Raw genomic sequence first — 25,300 nt, 5'->3', positions numbered from 1 at the left:
TCATTATAATATTTACAGCAAATCACAGCATCATTATTTTAAAACATCCTATAACTGAATCAAATTTTTGGGAAAAGAGTATTGGCCAGGTCAATGATAGCTTTACCTTCAACCATTAAACTTATGTACACTACAAACTGCTAAATATGATCAAATATCTATGTATGGTATGAACAATTCAAGACAAGTAAATTAAGACAATTTTACATATTTTCATTTTGCAGTTCTACCATATAATCATTGTTAATAAGTATCCCAAACATGCATTTATCTATACTGGACTTCAAATGAGTGTCAGTGAAGGGCAAATGGGAGAGCATTCATATTTTTCCAAAATTTGTAAAATTATGAGGCATTTGAAAAATATTTCACCCCCATGTCCTTATTGGCCACATCACCACATCAGATTGTAATTTGTGAAAATGAAGCATTTCCCTTGCAATGATGTATTGCATAAATCTAAACTGTAAAATTCTCGACCCCAACTTTACAATCAGGCTCGTATTTTCCAATGACGACTTCCAATGTTGACCTTTGAGCATTGACAGCTTCCTTATATAAAGTTCATATGCATATGAATAAAGCAGTTTGAACTTTAAGAGGGGCAAACATTTCATATCCCCTGAATATTTAAAAATTGGTTGAAATAACATTATTATGCAATATTCCATCAAGCAAATATAGATAATGCTGATAATCATGATAATAAGGATGTTTCCATGACGATAATCTCAGACATACAACCCTGGCAACCAAAAAAGAAAAATACAATATATATAAATGCATTTACTTGCATTGCAGTCAAAAATATATTAAGCTACATATAGGTTGAAGCATTTGGCTTGTATGTCAAAAACACAAAAATTAAATTGCATAGGTAATGTAAGGAAATATTACAAGCATACATGAAGAAATATTCACTTATGAGCATGAAGCAAAATAAATTAATTATTAGATTCAATTCACAATTCATAAAACATTTAAAAGATTATGATTATATTTGTTAATTGTAATATTTTAAAACAAGAGTTTAGAGTTGTTTAAAGGTGAAGACAAAACAAATGTTCAATTGTCATGTGTTGTTCTAAATAGGTAGTTTTTAAAATTGAAAATATTTATTGTGATTATGTTTTCAATTTGATTAATGCTTCATTGACAAAAACACTTTGAGGATACAATAAATGTCAATCTTACAATCGTTCACTGACAACAAGCGTGCTGAAATTGCGAGAATGTTCGTAATTGTCATATCCATTGTTATCATACATTCTGTTGAGAGACGGGTGTTTCTTGTGACTTGAGGTAACAGCACGATGTAAAAAGTCTTCGCTTCTCTCATCAACACCATTGCCTATACGTTTGTGTCCCAGGTAACTGTTGTTGCCATTGTCCAAATTACTATTTGCTGGTACACTGAAGCGATTTTTGTTTGCATTCCTTCTTGGTTGTCTCCTGAAAAAAATATCTGGTTCAAACTGGTGCAATTTGTCGTTAACGTTGCTCACACAACATCCTTCTTTTCAGTTTGGTCATCCCTGGAAAAATTATAAGGGTGGCAGGTAACTCATCAAGGGAGATAACTCTTAAATCCCTGTCACCAGTGTGAAGCTTGAAGCAGTTAACAAAGCTGTTTTCTGGCTGTGGTTGCAACATATGGGGTCGTTATATATGAATTTTAATGTATTTGTCATGTGGGCAGATGAACAAAGAGAGAAAACTGGAAAGTAGCTGGAGCATGACTAAACATATATTTGAGAAGAATCACCAAAAATTCAAACAGTACAGCTCTGGGGAACAGGACAAATTTGATTGCAATTTCTGAAAGGTCATGTCAACATTTTCTTGTAATTTTTGCATCATGAACAAGTTTTGAAACAAACTGGAAAAATTATTTTCAGGTGTTCAGCATATAAAAAATCTATTTGATGACTACTACTGGGATCTCTCTCATGGAAAATATGTGCTATTTTTGTTATGATAATTACAGTTGTACATCTTAATAAGACTATGTGCATAAGCCAGTAGCTACCCTAAAGCCCCAGTCCTGGTGATTTATTCAACCAATCAAGCAATCACCCATCAACTAATCAACCAATCAACCTATCTAAATGCAGCAATGGAATTCCTCATGCAGAGTGTAAGCATTAATTTGGAAGACAAATTTAATATGCCAATTTCAATATTAATGCTTAAATAATATGATAACTTTTACTATATTATTAATGTGTGTTAAAAATTTAATATGAAGCAATGTTTTTGCTTACCGTTTTCCCATGATGGCAGCAACTGCAATGATGATTCCGACTAGAAGACCAGCGCCAACAATAGAGCAGATAATAATAACTGGAAAGACAAATCACATGTGTGAGCTATAATACACAGTTCTTGATAACAGTACATGTTTAGCTTGATAACTGTGTAAAATATATATCTAAACATAGCCCTATTTGCAATAAACAAGAAGTCGCCATCCAAACAGTTGTATGATTCATTATTGGCTAAAGATGACTTCTTTTCAAGCTTATGGATAATTGTCTTGAAAATTTTAACTCATACTGAAAAACAGAACTAGTTCTGTTGTAATTGTAGATTCAAGGAACATGGTTCAAATGTTTATGCTTTTAAAATATCAATGATGATGTGATTATGCCTAAATTTTCATTATATCATGTAGAGTTGTGACGATATATCATAGTATCGATAATCGTGATACTTTTTCTGACAATAAATATATCGATACTTTTTTCCGTATCATGATATGTATCGTTGACCTTTAAATAGTGAATGTCAAAATTTACAGTTTCTTGTTATCAAAATACACTTTTTTAAAGAAAATAACTAAAGATAGCATATCGTGATATGCATCGTATCGAATCGTATCGTTCTATGATATCGCGATACTTATCGTATCATAAATTTCTGTATCGTCACACCTCTAATATCATGTTATATCTCTGTTGTATTGAACATTCTATACAGATTGTCTCACATATATACACAAAGGAGATGTACACAATAATAAACACCACAAACCAATAAAACTATTGTCTGACAAAGTACATGCTGTGGATAGTGCTATCCTGAAAACTTATTGTCTTCAAATTGTCAATGTAGTCAGTTAATATTACCTACCACTGAAGGGTATGGCCAAAGCTGTTGAACACAGACAATGTCAGAAACGATATTATTCCATTTACTTATATTCTGGGAAAATGTATTCTGTTTCATAAAATACCAGCATTACCTATGGAATAGTCTGTCCTTTAATTCCACAGGAAGTCTTTGAATGTGTGGACATTTTCACATTGTCTCTAAAATTAATGTGGTTGTTTTTACGGTTTCACATATTGTATGAAAAAATTGCAGTGGCCTGATGAGTTGCTGTTAACTGAAAAAATTACTTTTCAGAGTTCTATTTACGCTCTTCATTCATCAGTATGGTTGGAGTTTTCAGACATTTACCAAACTGTAGACCAGCATGTACAGTGTCTGACTCTATTTTCTGCATACATGCACGCATACACACAGACACACACATAGATATGCACACTGAGTGACGCAGTCAGCAATATTCCAGCTATAAGGCATCGGTCCATAAATAATCAAGTCTGGACCAGGCAATCCAGTGATCAACAGCATGAGCAATTGGAACCGATGACATGTGTCAACAAAGTCAGCGAGCCTGACCACCCAATCCTGTTAGTCGCCTCTAACAATAAGCATGGGATCTTCATGGATAGGCATACACACAGACATGCACAGATAACTTCATCAATATACACAGTGTTAGTTCATTAGTAGGCTATAAATTGCTTTTATACTTGTTAGAAATCATTAGTTTTCGATAATATACCACAAATATGGCAGCCAAAATGTGCTGTGCAAAGTAGGCCTTTTTGTGTTCTTTATCTGATATATGCATTAATTGTGTGTCTTCGTCCCTGGTGTAAGATTATGCTGATGATAACAATCAGTTGTCTCTTTGGTCCAACTTAGAGGATATTTTCTAGCAGGCCTGTCCTGATATATGTACTCATCGCCTTGTAGTGTTGGGAATTGGTTTCAATCTCATAATTGATGACTGGTTCATTACAACCAATCAATCATCGAAAATAATTGGTTAGCGTCATTTATCAAATTTTCCTGGTTATGTTTATTAATGCACAAAAGATAAAGAAAAAAACATGTAGGTCTTTCGTTTTCTGTGCAAATTGCACAAAATGCATTTGCAAATTTCACATCTTTAAATGATGACTAGCATGTTAGGAACATTAATTTCATGGAGTCTTTAAAATAAATTCATAATGAATTGGAAGAGCTTGTAGTGCTAATGAAATCTAACAGACAAAACCAACCTTGTGAAAAATATTGTTATTGCAAACAAGTGTTCCAAAATTGATAGTGTTCGATTATAAGAAAACATGATCGATGGCTTGGTCGTTTTGTCAATGCGACCAATCTTTGATTATTTCAATTAATCGGATCAGTAATCAGTACAGCTTGGGATAGACAACCCCCTGCATATCCTGTGTTGGATGAAGTGAGTGCATAGGCAGTCCAGTCATCAATGGTGCCACTATTTGCTGTATTGCAATCCATAGACAAGTATGTTATCACCTTGTTTAAATGCCAGATTGGCCATGATTGTGTCTATGTCTGTCCGCACTATATCTGTTCTCCCTTCAAACTTTCCTTCAACACCACACTGACAAGAAGTGATATGATTTCAATATTAGTAAATGTGATGTTAAACCAGTCTGAACCACTCACAGAGGTATTGCCAGTTGCCCCAAAGCCATTCACATGGACCATATTTTTTCAGTATATTGCACACCTGTGTATAATGCACACCCCTCTCTAAAGGTTTCTATACTTTTGAGAAAAAAATATTTCAGTTATCAGGGGTGGAAATAACCCATTGCCCGACGTCCGAGTCCAGTGTTTTTTTCTGTCGGGCAAGCAAATTTGCATATCACACTGTACCGGTGTCCAGCTGACTTTCCAGTGTTAATTATGTTGTTAATTACAAAATCAACAAGAAAATGGCCGGTACAGTGGAAAAATTATCAGGGCAAGTGATTTTACATGTGCCACTGTACCGGAGTACACTAGCAATTTTAAAGTTATTTCCACCCCTGGTTGTAATGTGCTGTATACTGTCTCTCACTCACAATTGTAAACTCTAATGCTGATGCAAGCCTTGGTATAACTGTTTTAACCTATTTTATTATTGGGGTGGTCAATCTGCCTCCATGCTCAATTTCCCCAGTTGTTGATCAAGATTGTAGCATGGCACCCAGTATTTGCTTTAGCTTGAAGCTTGATTAAATCAGGTATCTAATTCAATTTGATATCCTTTCATGCCTATTCACAAATAATTCATAGGTATGAAAACATCAATAGCCTACACAATGATGCCTATGACAATGGTTGCCAATAATCCATCAGAATCACATTGTAAATAACATATCTCATTTTTTCACCTGTAAGCAGGCACTCGGTTCAAGATAAGAGAAAACACAGTAATTTTATTTCCATTCATGATGATAGGAATGTTTTGAAAGCAGTACTGGTTTTGAACTGGTAATAAATATGGGTAATTAGGTCAAGTATCTTAGAACATTATAAGATTGAGTTGGTAGTTTAAACTAATACTACTTGTGCTAAAAAATTACTTGTATTATTGACATGTTTGAAAAAAATCATTACAAAATACACAGTTTAAAACTATTAGCTCTATCAAAACAGACCTGCACAGATGTGTAGTTACTTTTACACATGATGCTTGGACTCGAGTCATTGCTTGAAAATCATCCTGACTTCTCCCATTGTTGGGGACAGGTGTAGAACTAGTGACAAATACTACTTTTTATTTGTCAGAAATGTTGCTGAAATACAGGATTTTGGATGTTTGTTTGTACTTAGATACAACACAAAGCACCAATGAATGTGAAGATGACTATATTCAACCTTAATCTATATTAAACATATGTCTGTAATGTTGGGGGTGGTGGGGGTAGCCTAGTGGTTAAAAGTGTTGGCTCGTCACGCCGAAGACCCGGGTTCGAATCCCCACATGGGTACAATGTGTGAAGCCCATTTCGGGTGCCCCCTGCCATGATGTGGCTGGAATATTGCTAAAAGCAGCGTAAAACCAAACTCAGTCAGTCAGTCAGTCAGTCAGTCTGTAATGTTGAATGTGTCACAGTTGCATTGTCAGGTCTCCGCTGGACTGCTATTCTTTTTTGGCTTGGAGGCGGTGTGGACGCCTAGTGGTTAAAGCGTCTGCTCGTCATGCTGAAGAACTGGGTTTTATTCCCTACATGGATACAATGTGTGAAGCCATTTCTGGTGTCCCCCGCTGTGATATTGCTGGACTATTGTTAGTGCTGCCTCACTTTTACTCACTATCTTGGCTTGGCTTTTTCTTACTAAAGTGGAGGACTCTGATGCAATCATGTCATGGATGAACAGAAATTTAAAGAACAAATTTAATAGTCTGTTTCATGAATGTTCCATGAGGAAATATGAGCTCAGATTCTTGTCACAGTAAGAAATATGCAGATATGTGCATCGGAAAATACTTGAAATCAACATTCCAGGTGTGGTAACCATGACAATCGTTTGGCCCATCAACCTGAAGGATGGGTTCAACTCATACACACATAATCAAGTTTTTCTCTTCTGTTGTAACATGACTGATGCAATAGTGTTATGTGTCTGGACTCTATGTATGCAAACTCACATATTATAATTGAAATTGTGTTCTTGTAAAACTTCATCTGGGAAAATGTATGCAATGGTCCAGTACAAAGACTATGCCATATCCCTGAGTTTGATGTAATTCTGTGCTTTAGCTTTTCTTATGCTGATGTTGCTGTTTAGGAAAATATCAGTATGTTTCTCTGGAGAGGATTGAATTTTGTATACTTGTTTTACCAATATTTAGCTCAATATTGAAGTTGCAGGGGGACAGTTTGATGATGATGATGATGCCGACGACGACGATGATGTATTCATGTTCGTCCAACTTCTAATTGCCTTTCAAGAACTTCAGATGATGATGATGATGATGATGATTTAGGCTGGGTTTTTTCAGTTAATGTTAAAACTCCTTTTATGTTAAAGTAGTGGTTGTTTTTTTATGTGAAATCTCTTGAAAAATGAAACGATGAATGAAAATGTTGTATCTAAATGTGTTTTGTCTCATCTGAAAAAGTAAGCTAAGTATTCTTATGTATGAAGCAAGAAAACAGTGGTCTGGCCCTTCTTGTTAATGAGTGCTGATAGTTACTTACTCCGTCGCCAAGCACCAAGCAAGTTATGCAGAACAATAATGACAACAACATTTACTTTAAACATCGGCTCACTTGCTGTCTGACTGACACTGCTGGGGAAGCCAGTGTACGTGTAGACTGTTGTAGTGCGTGTCGACTGGGTGGTCGGACCATAGGTCCCCTTCCATGTTGTTACACCTGGGGTGTAGGTCGGTCTGGTCGTGGTTGGGTTATAAGGGGTACTGGTGATGATGGGTCTTGGGGTGGTGGTAGTGGTGGTAGTAGTTGTTGATGTTGTGGTAGTTGGTGTTGTTGTTATGGTCTGGGCGGCTTGACTGCATTTCAGTTGGACTGTGGTTATGGATCCTAGAAATATGGAAATAAACCTTTTGAAGATTTTATGCTGGTTCATATTCATATATTAGATTTGGTTGCCCAATTAACATCTCATCACAGCCTAAGGCTTATCTGCAATCAGTGACACCAAACTTCTTTGGCATTGATGATATCAGTTTACATGGGGACAATATTGATAAAAATATGACTGTTGGCTATATCTTACTTAAGCAGGTCAAATCAAAGGGCATTTGATTTGGGAAGGGCATGCTGTGATATCAGGACGCTAGTCTGTTACTTACCTGATAATAAAGGTAACGTTGTGATTTCAAGGTGCAAGTCTGCCACTCACCTTACGGGAGTAATGCTGTGATATCAAGATGCTAGTCTGCCACTCACCTTTTGGGAGTAATGCTGTAATATCAAAATGCTAGTCTGCCACTCACCTTATGGGAGTAATGCTGTGATATCAAAATGCTAGTCTGCCACTCACCTTATGGGAGTAATGCTGTGATATCAAGATGCTAGTCTGCCACTCACCTTATGGGAGTAATGCTGTGATATCAAGATGCTAGTCTGCCACTCACCTTATGGGAGTAATGCTGTGATATCAAGATGCTAGTCTGCCACTCACCTTATGGGAGTAATGCTGTGATATCAAGATGCTAGTCTGCCACTCACCTTATGGGAGTAATGCTGTGATATCAAGATGCTAGTCTGCCACTCACCTTATTGGAGTAATGCTGTGATATCAAGATGCTAGTCTGCCACTCACCTTATGGGAGTAATGCTGTAATATCAAGATGCTAGTCTGCCACTCACCTTATGGGAGTAATGCTGTGATATCAAGATGCTAGTCTGCCACTCACATTATGGGAGTAATGCTGTGATGTCAAGATGCTAGTCTGCCACTCACATTATGGGAGTAATGCTGTGATGTCAAGATGCTAGTCTGCCACTCACATTATGGGAGTAATGCTGTGATATCAAGATGCTAGTCTGCCACTCACCTTATGGGAGTAATGCTGTGATATCAAGATGTTTGAGTCTCCCACTCACCTCACCTTAATGCTGTGATATCAATGCTAGTCTGCCACTCACCTTATCGGAGTAATGCTGTGATAGATGCTAGTCTGCCACTCACCTTAAGGGAGTAATGCTGTGATATAATGCTGTCTGACTATCATTATGGGAGTAATGCTGTGATATCAAGATGCTAGTCTGCCACTCACCTTATGGGAGTAATGCTGTGATATCAAGATGCTAGTCTGCCACTCACCTTATGGAGTAATGCTGTGATATCAAGATGCTAGTCTGCCACTCACCTTATGGGAGTAATGCTGTGATATCAAGATGCTAGTCTGCCACTCACCTTATGGGAGTAATGCTGTGATATCAAGATGCTAGTCTGCCACTCACCTTAAGGGAGTAATGCTGTGATATCAAGATGCTAGTCTACCACTCACCTTATGGGAGTAATGCTGTGATATCAAGATGCTAGTCTCCCACTCACCTTATGGGAGTAATGCTGTGATATCAAGATGCTAGTCTGCCACTCACCTTATGGGAGTAATGCTGTGATATCATGATGCTAGTCTGCCACTCACCTTATGGGAGTAATGCTGTGATATCAAAATGCTAGTCTGCCACTCACCTTATGGGAGTAATGCTGTGATATCAAGATGCTAGTCTGCCACTCACCTTATGGGAGTAATGCTGTGATATCAAGATGCTAGTCTGCCACTCACCTTATGGGAGTAGTGCTGTATTATCATGATGCAAGTCTGCCACTCACATTACGAGAGTAATGCTGTGATATCAAGATGCTAGTCTGCCACTCACATTATGGGAGTAATGCTGTGATATCAAGATGCTAGTCTGCCACTCACCTTATGGGAGAGTAATGCTGTGATATCAAGATGCTAGTCTGCCACTCACATTATTGGAGTAATGCTGTGATATCAAGATGCTTGTCTGCCACTCACCTTATGGGAGTAATGCTGTGATATCAAGATGCTAGTCTGCCACTCACATTATTGGAGTAATGCTGTGATATCAAGATGCTAGTCTGTCACTCACATTATTGGAGTAATGCTGTGATATCAAGATGCTAGTCTGCCACTGACCTTATGGGAAGGAGGGTAATGTTGGATATCAGGACACTAGTCTGTACCTTAGATACCACCACTCCACATGTTTGAAGGATATTTCCTTGCACTGCACACTAGTCTTTCACTAAGACATGATCACTCACCATTAAGGAAGTTGATACTAGTCTTTCACTAAGATATAATCACTCACCATTCAGGAAGTAGATACTAGTCTTTCACTAAGATATAATCACTCACCATTAAGGAAGTAGATACTAGTCTTTCACTAAGACATGATCACTCACCATTAAGGAAGTAGATACTAGTCTTTCACTAAGATATGATCACTCACCATTAAGGAAGTAGATACTAGTCTTTCACTAAGATATAATCACTCACCATTAAGGAAGTAGATACTAGTCTTTCACTAAGACATCACTAATTAAGGAAGTAGATCAGTCTTTCACTAAGATATAATCATTTAAGGAAGTAGATACTAGTCTTTCACTAAGACATGATCACTCACCATTTTCTAGTCACTAAGATATAATCACTCACCATTAAGGAAGTAGATACTAGTCTTTCACTGAGACATGATCACTCACCATTCAGGAAGTAGATACTAGTCTTCACTAAGATATAATCACTCACCATTAAGGAAGTAGATACTAGTCTTTCACTAAGACATGATCACTCACCATTAAGGAAGTAGATACTAGTCTTTCACTAAGATATAATCACTCACCATTAAGGAAGTAGATACTAGTCTTTCACTAAGATATAATCACTCACCATTAAGGAAGTAGATACTAGTCTTTCACTAAGACATGATCACTCACCATTAAGGAAGTAGATACTAGTCTTTCACTAAGACATGATCACTCACCATTAAGGAAGTAGATACTAGTCTTTCACTAAGATATAATCACTCACCATTAAGGAAGTAGATACTAGTCTTTCACTAAGATATAATCACTCACCATTAAGGAAGTAGATACTAGTCTTTCACTAAGACATGATCACTCACCATTAAGGAAGTAGATACTAGTCTTTCACTAAGACATGATCACTCACCATTAAGGAAGTAGATACTAGTCTTTCACTAAGACATGATCACTCACCATTAAGGAAGTAGATACTAGTCTTTCACTAAGATATAATCACTCACCATTAAGGAAGTAGATACTAGTCTTTCACTAAGACATGATCACTCACCATTAAGGAAGTAGATACTAGTCTTTCACTAAGATATGATCACTCACCATTCAGGAAGTAGATACTAGTCTTTCACTAAGACATGATCACTCACCATTAAGGAAGTAGATACTAGTCTTCACTAAGATATAATCACTCACCATTAAGGAAGTAGATACTAGTCTTTCACTAAGACATGATCACTCACCATTAAGGAAGTAGATACTAGTCTTTCACTAAGATATAATCACTCACCATTAAGGAAGTAGATACTAGTCTTTCACTAAGACATGATCACTCACCATTAAAGAAGTAGGTGACAGTCTTTCACTAAGACATGATCACTCACCAGTAAGGAAGTAGATACTAGTCTTTCACTAAGATATAATCACTCACCATGAAGGAAGTAGATACTAGTCTTTCACTAAGACATAATCACTCACCTGATTAAGGAAGTAGATACTAGTCTTTCACTAAGATATGATCACTCACCATTAAGGAAGTAGATACTAGTCTTTCACTAAGATATGATCACTCACCTTTAAGGAAGTAGGTGACAGTCTTTCACTAAGACATGATCACTCACCAGTAAGGAAGTAGATACTAGTCTTTCACTAAGATATAATCACTCACCAGTAAGGAAGTAGATACTAGTCTTTCACTAAGACATGATCACTCACCAGTAAGGAAGTAGATACTAGTCTTTCACTAAGATATAATCACTCACCATGAAGGAAGTAGATACTAGTCTTTCACTAAGACATAATCACTCACCTGATTAAGGAAGTAGATACTAGTCTTTCACTAAGATATGATCACTCACCTGATTAAGGAAGTAGATACTAGTCTTTCACTAAGACATGATTACTCACCTGATTAAGGAAGTAGATACTAGTCTGTCACTAAGATATAATCACTCACCTCCAGGTGAAGGATTCGCTTTGATGTCCACACAGTAGTTATTACTAGCATTCGGCACATCTTTCTTGAAGTCGATGTCAAAACTCTTCTTTGCAGAAACATCAATTGTTATCCCCGAAAACAGGCATTCAAATCGCACAAGATTAGATGACCTGAACTCAAGCCTGGACAGGCAATTTTGATAGTTGGGAGCTGAGATGAGAATAACACTCAGAGAATCTGCCGTTGTTTGCAGAAAACAGGAGCAGTTAAGATGTTGGAGCAATACGCTGGATGTGTCGATAAATACTCTGGCTCCGCTGACAAAATCCCCAGAACACATGTCTGCAACTGTAGGAAACATAGCACAGAAATTACGTAAGAACAAAACCAAAAACATTTAGCCCTTAAGACTTGTGTAACAATTGTACCTTTTAACATAAGTGTGTGAAACTTAGTACAAGTTATTTCTTGATGTTGGCTGGTGTCACTTCACTTTTACCACCTGTGAAGATCCGGGTTAAAATGATCTTCAGTAACCCATGCTTGTCGTAAGAGGTGACTAAAGGGATCGGCTGGTCAGACTCGCTGACTTGGTCAACACGTCATCGTACCCTAATTGTGTAGATCGATGTGCATGCTGTTGATCACTGGATTGTAGGGATGTCACGATGCATAAGTTTCATAAATCTACATGTATCACAATACCCATGTCACGATTGGATACGCATCACAATACCTTTTTTCGTGGCATTATTGCGTAAATGCAGTTACATTTTGAACATTAATATTTCATATTTTATAATTTTTCATGAAAAGATCAACATTTTTTATTCTCAGAGATTAAAAAGTTCTAATTTCCCATCTTTGTGCATAAAAAATAATCATTCATTACATCAAAAAACATGATACAATTGCAAAATGTAAACAATACATAATCATATTTAAACCGATACTTTCAAAACTCAAAACTAAATATCGATCCAGGTTTTTTTATCGATAATTGTATCGTCTTAGAAAAAGTATCGATGCATTGATGTATCGATGTATTGTGGCATCTCTATGGGATTGTTGGGTCCAGACTTGATTATTTACAAACCGCTGATATATAGCTGGAATATTGCATTAAACAACAACAAGCAATCAATCAATCAAGAAGACCTGCAGCTGTGTCAAGATCCACCCAATATTCCCAGTCCAGGCCTATTAAGGAAGCTTGACCATGTTCCAGCATGACTTATTCTTTCAACATGAGAATCGACCTCTAACATTATTATGTGCAGAAGTACAACATAGTTTATCATCCAGTACTGGTTTCCAGAGGATTGAGATATTGCTTGTAGAAGATCAAGTAATATCTCCTAGGAGATATTGTTTTTGTAAGCTTTGACCTAATTGCTGATTAATGAATATTTTTCTACTGATATCATCTCCTTAGACACATGTTTACAGCTAAGGTTTCCAGGCAATGAGTGAGTGACTTTAGTTTTTTTGTAAGCTTTGACCTCCTTGCTGAATATTCCAGCTGTATAGCAGCAGGCTGTAAATAATCAAGTCTGGGCCATACAATCCAGTGATCAACAGCATGCGCATCGATCTTGGGATATGATGACATGTGTCAACCAAGTCAGCGAGCCTGACCACCCAACCCCATTAGCCATCTCTTACTACAAACATGGGTTGCTCAAGAGTAATTCTAAGCCATAGATAGATGAGAGCTGAGTAAGCTGTGTAGATTAGTGTTCCAGTATCAGCTATCAGTGAGGTGCTGATGTGAGAGAGATTGGTTTCACAGCATCATAATGTACTTTAAATCATCAATATTTGGTCAATACACCTGTGTCCTTGTTACAAAGAAAACAACCTGTATCTGAAATTTCTATTAACAAAATGGCATTTATTGAATATTAATGTCCATACAATTTGCGATTATACACATAGTGTTATATTGTTTAATCAAGGTAAATACTCTCTTAATGTATTCTGACACTGATGTTGTGCTATTAATATCTTATGATACACAACAATGGATCTAGCTATAGTGTTATAGACAGTGTTTTGTATCAGTGGTCTTGAACTTGTGGAGGTGTGAATGTATAATTTGATTACCAAGTGCTTAGTAGATATGGCATTCAGAAAATAAGTGAGTGAGTGAGTGAATATTTAACGTCACGTCGGCAATATCTCAGCCATATCATGACGAACCCAATTTTGAAGAGTAAAACCTGTCGAGGATGGACAGTCAAAATACTAGTTCAGAAAATAAAGGTTGAAATTGTCAGGTTGTTGTAACTGAAAAATTACCATAAAAGATTTTAAGACAAGCGCTGTTTATTAATTTTAGGGTTAATTTCATATTTTTTGTCAACTGTACTGATAACGGCAAGATTTTGTTACATGAATACAGTTAAATGTAGATTTTTGGTAAAATCAGATATTATTGTTATTGTAAAATATAGAGGAAATATGTTGTTTGTTGTGTATATACATATTCAGACAGTGAGTGTAAAATGTATATTCAGATTCATGTATTTATGTAGAGGAATGTGTGCACTGATATTACAAAATAAGCAACAGAAAGTCTGCAATTCTGAAGATCTTTTGAATTGAGCTTATCAGATGAGGAAGTAGGTGCCACAGTAGATAAATAATTACATCATCCAAATAAAGAAATGTTGAGGTGTGTTTATGTTTGTTATACAAACTGTGACACTGTTCAAGGTATGTGTGCACATTAACTGTACTCAGGGGTGGTTCATATGTTGAATGTACCTTTGGTAGGATTGGATATGGTGTACTTTTATATGATTTGGGGGTCTAAAGTGCCACAATAAATACGCTTCCCCTAACTTGTATCACTGTCTTCTGTTTGTGAGTCCCTTGAATTGTGCCTGTATCTGTTGATTTTGAAGCATGTTGATTGTGTCTGCTGAATGTGAACCTGTTGATTGTTCCAATGCCTGCTGATGGTGAAACGTGTTGATTGTACCCATGTATGCTTATTTCGAACCCATTGATTGGAACCATGTGTACTGAATGTGAACCCGTTGATTGTTCCAATGTCTGCTGAGTTGGAAACTGGTTGATTGTGACAGTGTCTGCTGATTGTGAAACCGGTTGATTGTGAGAGTGTCTGCTGAATGTGAACCCGTTGATTGTTCCAATGTCTGCTGAGTGTGAAACTGGTTGATTGTGACAGTGTCTGCCCATTGATTGTGCCAGCATCTGATGATTGTGAACCCATTGATTGTTCTGATGATTGTGAACCCATTGATTGTGCCTGCTGATGATGTGCCAGCATCTGGTGATTGTGAACCCGTTGATTGTTCCAATGTCTGCTGAGTGTGAAACTGGTTGATTGTGACAGTGTCTCCTGATTGTGAAACCGGTTGCTTGTGAGAGTGTCTGCTGATTGTGAAACCTGTTGATTGTGCCATTGTTTGCTGACTGTGAAACCGATCAATTGTGCCAGTGTCTGGTGATTTTGAACCCATTGATTGTGCCAGTGTCTGGTGATTGTGAACCCATTGATTGTGCCAGTGTCTGGTGATTGTGAACCCATTGATTGTGCCAGCATCTAGTGATTGTGAACCCATTGATTGTGCCAGCATCTGGTGATTGTGAACCCATTGATTGTGCCAGTGTCTGGTGATTGTGAACCCATTGAATGTGCCAGGATCTGATGATTGTGAACCCATTGATAGTGCCAGCATCTGATGATTGTGAACCCATTGATTGTGCCAGTGTCTGGTGATTTTGAACCCATTGATTGTGCGAGTGTCTGGTGATTGTGAACCCATTGATTGTGCCAGTGTCTGGTGATTGTGAACCCATTGATTGTGCCAGCATCTGGTGATTGTGAACCCATTGACTGTGCCAGCATCTGGTGATTGTGAACCCATTGATTGTTCCAATGTCTGCTGAGTGTGAAACCGGTTGATTGTGATTGTGTCTCCTGATTGTGAAACCGGTTGATTGTGAGAGTGTCTGCTGATTGTGAAACCTGTTGATTGTGCCATTGTTTGCTGACTGTGAAACCGATCAATTGTGCCAGTGTCTGGTGATTGTGAACCCATTGATTGTGCCAGTGTCTGGTGATTGTGAACCCATTGATTGTGCCAGCATCTGGTGATTGTGAACCCATTGATTGTGCCAGCATCTGGTGATTGTGAACCCATTGATTGTGCCAGCATCTGGTGATTGTGAACCCATTGATTGTGCCAGTGTCTGGTGATTGTGAACCCATTGAATGTGCCAGGATCTGATGATTGTGAACCCATTGATAGTGCCAGCATCTGATGATTGTGAACCCATTGATTGTGGCAGTGTCTGGTGATTGTGAACCCATTGATTGTGCCAGTGTCTGGTGATTGTGAACCCATTGATTGTGCCAGTGTCTGGTGATTGTGAACCCATTGATTGTGCCAGCATCTGGTGATTGTGAACCCATTGACTGTGCCAGCATCTGGTGATTGTGAACCCATTGATTGTTCCAATGTCTGCTGAGTGTGAAACCGGTTGATTGTGACAGTGTCTCCTGATTGTGAAACCGGTTGATTGTGAGAGTGTCTGCTGATTGTGAAACCTGTTGATTGTGCCATTGTTTGCTGACTGTGAAACCGATCAATTGTGCCAGTGTCTGCTGATTGTGAACCCATTGATTGTGCCAGTGTCTGGTGATTGTGAACCCATTGATTGTGCCAGTGTCTGGTGATTGTGAACCCATTGATTATGCCAGCATCTGATGATTGTGAACCCATTGATTGTGCCAGCATCTGGTGATTGTGAACCCATGGATTGTGCCAGCATCTGGTGATTGTGAACCCATTGATTGTGCCAGCATCTGCTGATTGTGAACCCATTGATTGTGCCAGTGTCTGGTGATTGTGAACCCAGTGATTGTGTCAGTGTCTGGTGATTGTGAACCCATTGATTGTGTCAGCATCTGGTGATTGTGAACCCATTGATTGTGCCAGCATCTGATGATTGTGATCCCATTGATTGTGCCAGCATCTGATGATTGAGAACCCATTGATTGTGCCAGTGTCTGGTGATTGTGAACCCATTGATTGTGCCAGCGTCTGATGATTGTGAACCTATTAATTATGCCAGCATCTGATGATTGTGAACCCATTGATCGTGCCAGCATCTGGTGATTGTGAACCCATTGAATGTGCCAGCATCTGGTGATTGTGAACCCATTGATTGTGCCAGCATCTGGTGATTGTGAACCCATTGATTGTGCCAGCATCTGGTGATTGTGAACCCGTTGATTATGCCAGCATCTGATGATTGTGAACCCATTGACTGTGCCAGCATCTGATGATTGTGAACCCATTGATTGTGATAGCATCTGACGATTGTGAACCCATTGACTGTGCGAGCATCTGGTGATTGTGAACCCATTGATTGTTCCAATGTCTGCTGAGTGTGAAACCGGTTGATTGTGACAGTGTCTCCTGATTGTGAAACCGGTTGATTGTGAGAGTGTCTTCTGATTGTGAAACCGGTTGATTGTGCCATTGTGTGCTGACTGTGAAACCGATCAATTGTGCCAGTGTCTTGTGATTGTGAACCCATTGATTGTGCCAGTGTCTGGTGATTGTGAACCCATTGATTGTGCCAGTGTCTGGTGATTGTGAACCCATTGATTATGCCAGCATCTGATGATTGTGAACCCATTGATTGTGCCAGCATCTGATGATTGTGAACCCATTGATTGTGCCAGCATCTGGTGATTGTGAACCCATTGATTGTGCCAGCATCTGGTGATTGTGAACCCATTGATTGTGCCAGTGTCTGGTGATTGTGAACCCATTGACTGTGCCAGCATCTGATGATTGTGAACCCATTGATTGTGCCAGCATCTGATGATTGTGAACCCATTGATTGTGCCAGCATCTGACGATTGTGAACCCATTGATTGTTCCAGCATCTTGTGATTGTGCCAGCATCTGGTGATTGTGAACCCATTGATTGTTCCAATGTCTGCTGAGTGTGAAACCGGTTGATTGTGACAGTGTCTGCTGATTGTGAAACCGGTTGATTGTGAGAGTGTCTGCTGATTGTGAAACCGGTTGATTGTGCCATTGTTTGCTGACTGTGAAACCGATCAATTGTGCCAGTGTCTGGTGATTTTGAACCCATTGATTGTGCCAGTGTCTGGTGATTGTGAACGCATTGATTGTGCCAGTGTCTGGTGATTGTGAACCCATTGATTGTGCCAGCATCTGGTGATTGTGAACCCATTGACTGTGCCAGCATCTGGTGATTGTGAACCCATTGATTGTTCCAATGTCTGCTGAGTGTGAAACCGGTTGATTGTGACAGTGTCTTCTGGTTGTGAAACCGGTTGATTGTGAGAGTGTCTGCTGATTGTGAAACCTGTTGATTGTGCCATTGTTTGCTGACTGTGAAACCCATCAATTGTGCCAGTGTCTGGTGATTTTGAACCCATTGATTGTGCCAGTGTCTGGTGATTGTGAACCCATTGATTGTGCCAGTGTCTAGTGATTGTGAACCCATTGATTGTGCCAGCATCTGGTGATTGTGAACCCATTGATTGTGCCAGCATCTGGTGATTGTGAACCCATTGATTGTGCCAGTGTCTGGTGATTGTGAACCCATTGAATGTGCCAGGATCTGATGATTGTGAACCCATTGATAGTGCCAGCATCTGATGATTGTGAACCCATTGATTGTGCCAGTGTCTGGTGATTGTGAACCCATTGATTGTGCCAGTGTCTGGTGATTGTGAACCCATTGATTGTGCCAGTGTCTAGTGATTGTGAACCCATTGATTGTGCCAGCATCTGGTGATTGTGAACCCATTGATTGTGCCAGCATCTGGTGATTGTGAACCCATTGATTGTGCCAGTGTCTGGTGATTGTGAACCCATTGAATGTGCCAGGATCTGATGATTGTGAACCCATTGATAGTGCCAGCATCTGATGATTGTGAACCCATTGATTGTGCCAGTGTCTGGTGATTGTGAACCCATTGATTGTGCCAGCATCTGGTGATTGTGAACCCATTGATTGTGCCAGCATCTGGTGATTGTGAACCCATTGATTGTGCCAGCATCTGATGATTGTGAACCCATTGATTGTGCCAGCATCTGCTGATTGTGAACCCATTGGTTGTGCCAGTGTCTGGTGATTGTGAACCCAGTGATTGTGCCAGCATCTGGTGATTGTGAACCCATTGATTATGCCAGCATCTGATGATTGTGAACCCATTGACTGTGCCAGCATCTGATGATTGTGAACCCATTGATTGTGATAGCATCTGACGATTGTGAACCCATTGACTGTGCCAGCATCTAGTGATTGTGAACCCATTGATTGTTCCAATGTCTGCTGAGTGTGAAACCGGTTGATTGTGACAGTGTCTGCTGATTGTGAAAGCGGTTGATTGTGAGAGTGTCTGCTGATTGTGAAACCTGTTGATTGTGCCATTGTTTGCTGACTGTGAAACCCATCAATTGTGCCAGTGTCTTGTGATTTTGAACCCATTGATTGTGCCAGTGTCTGGTGATTGTGAACCCATTGATTGTGCCAGTGTCTGGTGATTGTGAACCCATTGATTATGCCAGCATTTGATGATTGTGAACCCATTGATTGTGCCAGCATCTGATGATTGTGAACCCATTGATTGTGCCAGCATCTGGTGATTGTGAACCCATTGATTGTGCCAGCATCTGGTGATTGTGAACCCATTGATTGTGCCAGTGTCTGGTGATTGTGAACCCATTGACTGTGCCAGCATCTGATGATTGTGAACCCATTGATTGTGCCAGCATCTGATGATTGTGAACCCATTGATTGTGCCAGCATCTGACGATTGTGAACCCATTGATTGTGTCAGCATCTGGTGATTGTGCCAGCATCTGGTGATTGTGAACCCATTGATTGTTCCAATGTCTGCTGAGTGTGAAACCGGTTGATTGTGACAGTGTCTGCTGATTGTGAAACCGGTTGATTGTGAGAGTGTCTGCTGATTGTGAAACCGGTTGATTGTGCCATTGTTTGCTGACTGTGAAACCGATCAATTGTGCCAGTGTCTTGTGATTTTGAACCCATTGATTGTGCCAGTGTCTGGTGATTGTGAACCCATTGATTGTGCCAGTGTCTGGTGATTGTGAACCCATTGATTATGCTAGCATCTGATGATTGTGAACCCAGTGATTGTGCCAGCATCTGGTGATTGTGAACCCATTGATTGTGCCAGTGTCTGGTGATTGTGAACCTATTGATTATGCCAGCATCTGATGATTGTGAACCCATTGATTGTGCCAGCACTTGGCGATTGTGAACCCATTGATTGTGCCAGTGTCTGATGATTGTGAACCCATTGATTGTGGCAGTGTCTGATGATTGTGAACCCATTGATTGTGCCAGTGTCTGATGATTGTGAACCCATTGATTGTGCCAGCATCTTGTGATTGTGAACCCATGGATTGTGCCAGCATCTGATGATTGTGAACCCATTGATTGTGGCAGTGTTTGATGATTGTGAACCCATCAATTGTGCCAGTGTCTGATGAGTGTGAATCCATTGATTGTGCCAGTGTCTGATGATTGTGAACCCATTGATTGTGGTAGTGTCTGGTGAATGTGAATCCATTGATTATGCCAGCATTACGCATTTAAACTGTTAGATTCGCAAAGAGTTTAAAACAAATGCGTACGGAATATACTTATAAAAGTAGCTTGCGTAATGAAAAAGACATCGATTGCTATCAAGTTGTACTGTTAGTATAGGACAAGTGTTGTACTGTCAGTATTATATAGGATTTGTGAAGTTTTATGAAATCATTTTCCTTATATTTAGGTTGGTTTGGATTAGGTATGACATAAGGCAGAACATACCTGCTTAGTAAACTTACTCCATGACACAATACTTAGGTGAGTAAAATGACTGAAATACACACATATTTGAAAGCAGTGGGTAACGGAAAATGAAATACCCACTCAACATTCATAATACCCACTCCAAAGAAATACAGTGGGCACAGTACCCACATTAGCTAAATCTTATCTGGAGCTCTGTACTCTTAATTTTCAGGGGTCCTGGACAACAAAATGGGAGTCCCAGACACTTAAATATTATCATGAATACTATTATTATATTGTGTATCATGATCACATTGTTACAGTAATTAAATTGTAAACAAATATCATAACCCAGCTAGTAGCAAATTCAGTGATAACTTATTGTCACTTGATTGAAATTTGTCCCTGTGGACGCGCTAATAAATTTTGTTGCATCCATTGTCAATTTTTATGTGTATAGGACACACAAATTTGAGTCCTGTAAATCCCTGCAGTATCTATCAATGTAACAATTCTGTGTGGTACAGATGACAGTGTGTACCGGTACATACCTGGAGCTGCTGCTGCTGGACAGCCTTGACCTGCAACAGGAGGACAAGTTAGTGAACATACTTAAAGGATCCATATGTTTAATCAGTTCTCAAACAGGGTGTTACATAAGTACAGATGTTTACCTCCTTTGTGTAGGGTAGTGGGGTAGCCTTGTGTTTAAAGCATTCGCTGCCATGACAAAGACCCGGGTTCGATTCCCCACATGGATACAATGTGTGAAGCCCATTTTTGGCATCCCTCACCATGATATTGCTGGAATATTGCTATTAAAAACCTCACTTACTCACTCACTCACTCAGCGTTTGACTGATGTAAAATAAAATAAGGAAGGCAACAAAAATAACTATTTTTATCATTGATAATGTTGTTTAGGGAAAATCAGAAGATATTAATCTGATGTATAGTATTTTCGTGAATGAGGACTAACATCTAATGATTGTATTAATTTTGACTTCATTCTCTCATGAAATAATCATATCCCTCAAGATTTGCTTGCAAATATTCGTATCAAACATCTGGTATTACTGCATTATCAATTTATGATTGATAACCTAAGAGACTATGAGGTATAAAATGAACAGATTATAGTTATGAACATATAACAAGGATATAATCTTTAGTCTTCCTGGAGAGGAACTACACCTGTCAATTAGGAAAAAGTCATACTCTAGTTATTGGAAGTGATTACATTTCATTTGTTTTTTGTTAAAAGCCACACTAAATATTACAGTAATCTGTGTGAAATCAACTCTGAACCAGACAATCCATTGATTGCCACTTGAGCATCAATCTCTGCAAATGGTATGCAACACTATGCAACAACAATGTCAGAAAGCCTGACAACCTGATTCCGTTAGTTGCCTCTTACTACAGGCATGGCCGACTGTAGATAAAAAATAATCAATGGTCCATTAATGTTTGATCATGAATAAGAATAGAAACATCCCACCACTGAAGCATTCTTTTAGTTTTACTGTAGCCTTACTGTCATTAGCAATACATACAACTGCTGTGTATGATTATTATAATAACACCTAAATAGAGCTTGTGATGTCTTCACATTGAAACTTTAGACTTGTATATGTCTTTAATGCTCAATATGTTTGTCTCCCTTGAATTCATTAAAATAAGTAATTTAATTGGAGAATAATTGATCACAGAAAATCAGAGAAAAAAATGATTCATTGATTGAAAACAAGAAATCAATTTCCTAATTGAACCTTGGAAAGCATGACGTATATCATGTCAGCCTTAGACTTAGTCATTGTGAGGACAAGATCACTGATATGATACATTTTGATGCTTCTAAAATCTGAGAAAGAAAGTTATAGTAGAATGTCTCCCCTGAATACACTTTGTTTGATCTAACTTCTCAATTACTGTCTTTTGGTGTATCAGGTTTTGCTGGACATGTTTTAGCTTCTCTTGTTGATTGCAATTAATTATTTGCTATAATTCCCTGTATCACGCTACAAGTCAGCACAACACCATAGGATGATAAAATACTTTTCTCCCCCCAAAAATTCTAAGGCCAGTAATAATGCCATTGCTTCACAGATGAGCTTGATTTAAATCATGCAAAATGGAGAAAATGAATTCTGGATTTTACTAAAAATATGCTTATTTATAAGCAGTTTGTCAGTTGTCAAAGCATATGTGTGATTTGAAGAACTGAATATTGTTCATATATTATGAGTACAATTTGTAATAGAAATCCTTTAGACACAACAAGTATGAGTCATAATATTTGTCATATGCTCAATCCAAAGAAGAGCTTTTGTTCAATATGATGATTAACTATTTACAAAGTTATTATCTAGACTACAGGCATTAGTTCCACTCTGCTGACTTTTCATTGTCACAAACCAGCCGAAGGGAATTGTAGCATTGACTTCATCTGTACACCATCTTCAATATGAAGAGCCAATTAATGTTTAATGCTGTCTGTTTTACACATGCAGGTGGTATTTATAGTCTGGTTTACACAGAGATTATGGTTGCAAGTTTCAACACATTTGTCACATCCATTTCTGGTGGTTAGTGTGTGTTTATAGTTGTTTGATCACTGTTACCACATTCAAGGATGCTGTAGAGTTTTCGGGGTGGTAGGATAGCCAGAGGTTAAAGCATTCGCTTGTCATGCCGAAGACCCGGGTTTGATTCCTGCATGGGTGCAATGTGTGAAGCCGATTTCTGGTGTCCCCCGCTGTGATATTGTGGAATATTGCTAAAAGCGGCATAAACCTAAACTCACTCACTCACTGTAAAGCTTACAAAAAGCTCTGTAGTAGATGTGAAGGATGATTCCCAATTTGACACATCTCTGACAAAAGTGGTATCTCAATTTTAACTTGTACCATATTTTGTCTGGGAACAGTTGACATGTCTTTGCACGTGTTTATGATGGGTGCAACTGGTAGGGCATGGATTCTCTCACTTTTAGGAAACACCTGCGCCTCGTTTCATAAAGCGATCATAGCGCTCATAGGCAGTTCCAAAGGGGGGGTGCAGGGGTGCGCAGCTCCCTTTTGTCCTGAAAGTTTATTAAATTACCATTGAAACTCTCGGGAAAACAGGTGAAAATGATTTGTGCACACACACACCCCACACCCCCCCACCCCCCGTTTCTCGAAAAGCTGTATCTGCCATGGCGATAAGGTGATTGTAACTCCAATGCCTTAACATTGACAATCGTAGCACTACGATCGCTTTGTGAAAACGTCCCCTGGTATCAGCACTTTTTAATAGTGATTCAAAAGCACATGCCTATGACACATTTGCAGTTATATGGTCTGCTTTCAGCAGGCATTCCTTATGGATATGGAAAGGCATTTGTTGCTTTTACTCCAGTGTGAGTTTTTGTTGCTCCTTGAAAGATGCTGAGAGATAAACCTTGGTATGCTGCATGAGAACAGATACACCTTCTGTTCACTGTTAACGCTGCAGTCTAAGGGAAGTTGACAGCGTCCTTTCATATCAAATTCTGCTGGATTGTTGAGCGTATCAAATTGGACATTTATGACTGTTCTGAATAAGAATTAAGGCAATTTAGAGACTGATTTTCATTGTATTAAAATTGTTACAATAATTTATTATTCACTGTATAGCCCTTTTACACAGGAGTTATGCATGTATAATATACACCACTTGCTAGTGTACTGATGAGAAGGTGACTGTGTTTTGTCCCAGAAATACAGGTCGCTCATTTGAAAATATATTTCTGCAAAATTATACATAAAATCAAAAAGGAGCCAAACCAATTACTTATTTTAGGAGCTGAGGTGCTCTTGACTTGCCTAATCTATTCTCGTCATGACTTTAACTCCTTTTAAAATTAAATTCTGTAATCTTTTCAGGGTTCACTAAGAAGTATCAGCTAGTGAATTATTCAGAACATAAAATGTCTTCCTTTTCAGTATAATGATATGATTTGACCATTGTTTGACTCTTTCAAAACATGCATCAAGGAGATTGATAGTTTCATAATTTCAGCAGCTGTTATATTTCTTATAGTAATATTTGTGGGGTAGATGATTTTCCTGATTTTAGGTTGGACACAGGGGTGGAAATAACCCATTGCCCAACGTCGGAGTCCAGTGTTTTTTTCCATCGGGCAAGCAAATTTGTATATCATGCTGTACCGGTGTCCAGTTGACTTTCCAATGTTAATAATGTTGTTTATTTAAAAAACCAACAAGAACACGGACGGTATAGTGGAAAACTTATCAGGGCAAGTGATTTTACTAAGCCACTGTACAGGAGTACACTAGCAATTTTAAAGTTATTTCCAACCCTGGGTTCTGGTGTCCCCCGCCGTGATATTGCTGGAATATTGCTAAAAGCGGCGTAAAACTAAACTCAGTCAGTCAGTCCAACCCTGGGACACCTAAATGTCCATTTGACCCAACAGCTCAACTAATTTAATGAGCATAGTTATACACATCTTCCAGTAGTATTCAAGTAATATCACACAATGTGGGTGATTGAACCCTGATCTTCAGTCAAATGTGCTGACGCTTTAACCATTAATTTGGCTACTCCACCATTCCCATTATCAGACTGAACAGAACTAACGTAATCTGCCTTAGACTCCACATTCTGGTGGTGGTGGTGGTG

The 25,300-nt window shown here is 38.6% G+C and overlaps 1 protein-coding gene across 3 annotated transcripts in view; it reads right to left on the bottom strand.

Annotated features, from left to right (window-relative positions):
- Positions 1–331: 331 nt before the first annotated feature.
- Positions 332–25,300, bottom strand: part of LOC124272949 (mucin-5AC-like) — a 31,829-nt gene continuing 6,860 nt past the window's right edge. For 2 of the 3 annotated variants that reach the window (XM_046708191.1, XM_046708192.1), the window contains 5 exons: positions 21,184–21,213; positions 11,819–12,148; positions 7,371–7,643; positions 2,265–2,343; positions 332–1,452 (listed from right to left, as the gene is read on the bottom strand). In XM_046708191.1, the coding sequence (XP_046564147.1) occupies positions 1,191–1,452; positions 2,265–2,343; positions 7,371–7,643; positions 11,819–12,148; positions 21,184–21,213 (974 nt within the window). In that variant the 3' untranslated portion in view covers positions 332–1,190. Of the gene's footprint in view, positions 1,536–2,264; positions 2,344–7,370; positions 7,644–11,818; positions 12,149–21,183; positions 21,214–25,300 lie in introns of all 3 variants that reach the window. The other variant, XM_046708193.1, reaches the window with a different exon arrangement.

Source organism: Haliotis rubra, unplaced genomic scaffold (assembly GCF_003918875.1).
Source record: "Haliotis rubra isolate DU_JTF1 unplaced genomic scaffold, ASM391887v1 Scf1748, whole genome shotgun sequence".
Classification (NCBI taxonomy): Eukaryota; Metazoa; Mollusca; class Gastropoda; order Lepetellida; family Haliotidae; genus Haliotis; species Haliotis rubra.
This window is presented reverse-complemented; position numbering and strand designations above follow the sequence as displayed.